The sequence below is a fragment of the Metarhizium album genome (assembly GCF_000804445.1).
Source record: "Metarhizium album ARSEF 1941 chromosome Unknown scaffold_82, whole genome shotgun sequence".
Taxonomy (NCBI): domain Eukaryota; kingdom Fungi; phylum Ascomycota; class Sordariomycetes; order Hypocreales; family Clavicipitaceae; genus Metarhizium; species Metarhizium album.
Window position 1 is genome coordinate 6,476 of NW_024467656.1, and position 4,103 is coordinate 10,578.

General features: G+C 45.9%; 1 protein-coding gene across 1 annotated transcript; it reads left to right on the forward strand.

Annotated features, from left to right (window-relative positions):
* Nucleotides 1-946: 946 nt before the first annotated feature.
* Nucleotides 947-3,148, forward strand: MAM_08452 (Protein kinase-like domain protein; the record flags this gene model as incomplete). Its single annotated transcript, XM_040827249.1, has 1 exon — nt 947-3,148. One exon carries the CDS (start codon nt 947-949, stop codon nt 3,146-3,148), a length of 2,202 nt encoding a protein of 733 aa, XP_040674755.1.
* Between the last annotated feature and the right edge of the window lie 955 nt (nt 3,149-4,103).

Sequence of the window (4,103 nt, forward strand, 5' to 3'; positions counted from 1 at the left end):
TAAAGAAAAGTTTAGAAAAAAAGTCAGCTATAAACTTAGTTTAGTTTGTACTATAATTTAGTGTAATAATTACCTTACAGCTAGCGCCCCACTAGGCTCTATGTAACGTTGTAGAATTATGCAACAAGCAGGATTTTTAACGCGCGCCTCTGTACGTGTTAAATACTTGTCGGATACTTGTCGGATACTTGTCGGATACTTGTCGGATACTTGTCGGATACTTGTCGGATACTTGTCGGATACTTGTCGGATACTTGTCGGATACTTGTCGGATACTTGTCGGATACTTGTCGGATACTTGTCGGATACTTGTCGGATACTTGTCGGATACTTGTCGGATACTTGTCGGATACTTGTCGGATACTTGTCGGATACTTGTCGGATACTTGTCGGATACTTGTCGGATACTTGTCGGATACTTGTCGGATACTTGTCGGATACTTGTCGGATACTTGTCGGATACTTGTCGGATACTTGTCGGATACTTGTCGGATACTTGTCGGATACTTGTCGGATACTTGTCGGATACTTGTCGGATACTTGTCGGATACTTGTCGGATACTTGTCGGATACTTGTCGGATACTTGTCGGATACTTGTCGGATACTTGTCGGATACTTGTCGGATACTTGTCGGATACTTGTCGGATACTTGTCGGATACTTGTCGGATACTTGTCGGATACTTGTCGGATACTTGTCGGATACTTGTCGGATACTTGTCGGATACTTGTCGGATACTTGTCGGATACTTATTGAATGCGTATTAGGACCTCTATGTAACGTTAAATAGCGTGAAAAGAGGGGGCAGGGGACTTCTCCTTTCTCCCTCTTTTCTCTCTAAGTTTATAGTTAATACTAGTAACGCTTACATGCAGTCGCGAGTAAGGCGAGTCCTTAACACGCGTAACAATTTTGTTATCTGTATCTTCTCTTATTCACAAAAAAGATGAGTGGGAACCGCTCTCCAGACTATAAGGCGCTTTTCTTCAAGGCAGAGGCGGAAAGGAAGCAGGCAGAGGAGGAAAAGAAGCAGGCAGAGGAGGAAAAGAAGCAGGCAGAGGAGGAAAAGAAGCAGGCAGAGGAAACGGCGAGACAACTGTTCCATCTCAATCGACCGACGACTTTCACAGAGCTTATCCAACATTGTCACGATCTCTTTTGGAGGCCTCTCCGAGCACAAATACCGTCTCGCTGTACAACAGGCATAATCCGCGCTCCTATCGGAAAGTACTGTCCCCTACGACTGCTTCCGTGGACTGATTGTGACGATAGACAGCGGAGAATTTACCAATTTGTCTGCCGCTACCTGCAACCGACCGAAGGGGATGCACGAGAGTTATTTACTTCACTGGTTAGGTTAGAAGGGCGTCAACGAATTACACGCCGACCGATTAGCAGCGAAAAGGACCTCGAGATCTACGAACGAGTCGCAGTTGAAGACGCTGTGCAAGATATTATCGCTGAGTTGTGCAGAATACCAGAGGCTTGTGAGGAGTTCCTGTTAGGTAGTGGAATATGGTTTGAAAATCACGCCAACTCTCTGGAAGATGATGAAGTTACTGCCACACAACCATCAACTACAAAACCTTCAAGGCCGGATTCATTTTGCATCTATCAAATGGACGATGACCGGCGTACCTTGCTCACTACAGTCGAGTACAAACCTCCCCACAAGCTCTCCGCCGCGAGCCTGCAGTTAGGGCTCCGACCGATGGATTTTTGGCGAGAAGTGGCCCAAGCTGATTCTTTTCCGATTGAGGAGCCAGATAAATCACGATTTAAGGCCGAGTGGCTGGTCGGATCAGTCATCGTACAAGAATTTCACGTGATGATTCAAGAGGGTCTGGAGTATTCATATGTGACCAACGGCCTGATGGACGTGCAGCTCTGGGTGCCCTACGATGACCCGACGACCCTTTATTACCACCTGGGCGATCCCGGAATATACGAGATGGCGGGTGTTGCAGCGCCTGGAACTCCCAGGACTCGAGTTGAGAGGACCCTGTGCCTTTGTTTGATGAGTTCTCGTACTCGTCTTCTTCGTGACCAGGCGTGGCGTAATGCGGCCCTCATGAGGCTACCGAAATGGTATGCGATCCTTGATAGCGATCGCCCTCAGAATGAAGAAGTGGAAACACCACGGGACCCGGACGTGGACGATGCTAACGGCAAACCCGCTACACCTGAGCAGTCAGGCTCTGAGTACATCCCAACCCCGTCTCCCGTCAGGAGCGGCCGTCGAATGATCACTGAGACGACCGCCAGCTGCGCGCCACCAGCCGGTCCGCATTACCACGAGGAGAATTCTTCGGATTCCGAGGCCGATCCTACCGCATCTGCAGGAAGGAAGCGGGGGTTCAGCCAGGTCACAACGTCCCCTTCAACCAGAGGATCCGCACCGCGAGCAGATCCCCAAGGGAACCGAAGAGGGCAACCTCCCCCCCACGATGCGCTATATTGCACCCAAAAGTGTCTTCTCGGGCTACGGCAAGGCGGCACGCTCGACGCTACGTGTCCCAACACGAAGCTGCATACGCTTGGTAGAAGGGTGGACCGCCATCTGATCGGTGCAGCTGAATTAGTGAGAAGGCTCAAGAAGCAGCTTGATCTGGATCTGGATCATAACTGCACTCCTATCGGCCCTTGTGGTGCCTCCGGCGCACCATTCAAGATTACATGTGCCACCTACGGATATACTGTTGTCGGGAAGGGGACAACGTCGAAACACTGGGGAGAGGTCTCGCGCGAAGCCGAGGTCTACGGGGTCCTCCAGCGTGCCCAAGGATCGGCCGTTCCCGTCTTTCTCGGGTCGATCAACTTGGCCCTAACCTACTTCCTCCACGGCGCGGGAAGGATCCGTCATATGCTTCTGATGGGCTGGGGTGGCGAGAGCGTGGGTCATACTATATTGGATGGAACTACCCAGCGTGCGATTTCCCGGTCAGTGAAGGAGATCCGTCGTCTCGGGGTTGTCCACCTGGATCTTCGCCCTGAAAACATCTTGTGGAATGCTGAGCTCCAGCGAGCTCTAATTATTGATTTTCATCTGTGCACCTTGAATCGTCGACCGCTGGACAGACGGCCAAGTTCGGCCAAAAGATCACAGCATGGTCTTGAAGATCATCACTCCAAGCGGCTGCGTGTATAGTACAAGTAATTCTAAGCGCAACTAGCTGCATATCATCCGCGTCAATATATATTTAATAGACTTAGCTCCATAGAGCCATGGCGGATCCGCAGTCATCCCGGTCGAATGCCGGGATCCCCCGATCGTGAGGCCAAAAGGGTACGTCACGAACAAGCTGCCCTGAGATTGTTCATCTGGCACTATATAGGTCGATGAGCGAAGAGGTAGGCTGCGCCAGATGCTCTTCAAGGTCGGGCTTTAGCCCAGCAACGAAATCATAACCTAGAGATAGGCAAAGTGGGAGGGATACTAATTGTGCCCGCCCTACTTTATGTAGTTTAGCTAGCAAAAGCTCTTATTACTAAAGGTAGTGCTAAACACTAAGATAGGCTAGGCACTAAGGTAGGCTAAAAAAGCTATAAAATTAATAAATATTAAAATTAAATAATTAAATAAAATATATTATATTTAATAAATAAATAAAAATATATTTTATAGTAGAATAATAATAATATAATTTTAAATATAATTACAGTAAAGCAGGTTTATAACAATTCTCTGCTATAGCGATTTAGTATACACACTTAGGCGTAAAGTACCTTTTTAATATATTATATATATAAAAGTAACTTCTTACTTATAGCGATTTTTCTTGTAAATATTGCTTATTAATATATATAAGTTTATAATTATATACTACTTTACCCCCCTTAAAATCTCTTATTAAGCCTTATTAAGCTTTATCAGCCTTATCTACTAATAAAAGTAGAGCTCTTTCCTAAAAGAGTAGTTGCATCTTAGCGATATAATTCTTGTAGTTAGGTTATAACGATGGAAAATTGCCTACGAAGGTTATCGTTATAGACCTAGTTTACTGTATTTAAATTTTTAAATTTTTATAAAAATTATTATAAAATTTAAAAAATTTATATTGTAATTTATTTTTTATATATTATACTTAATATATTTAATAATA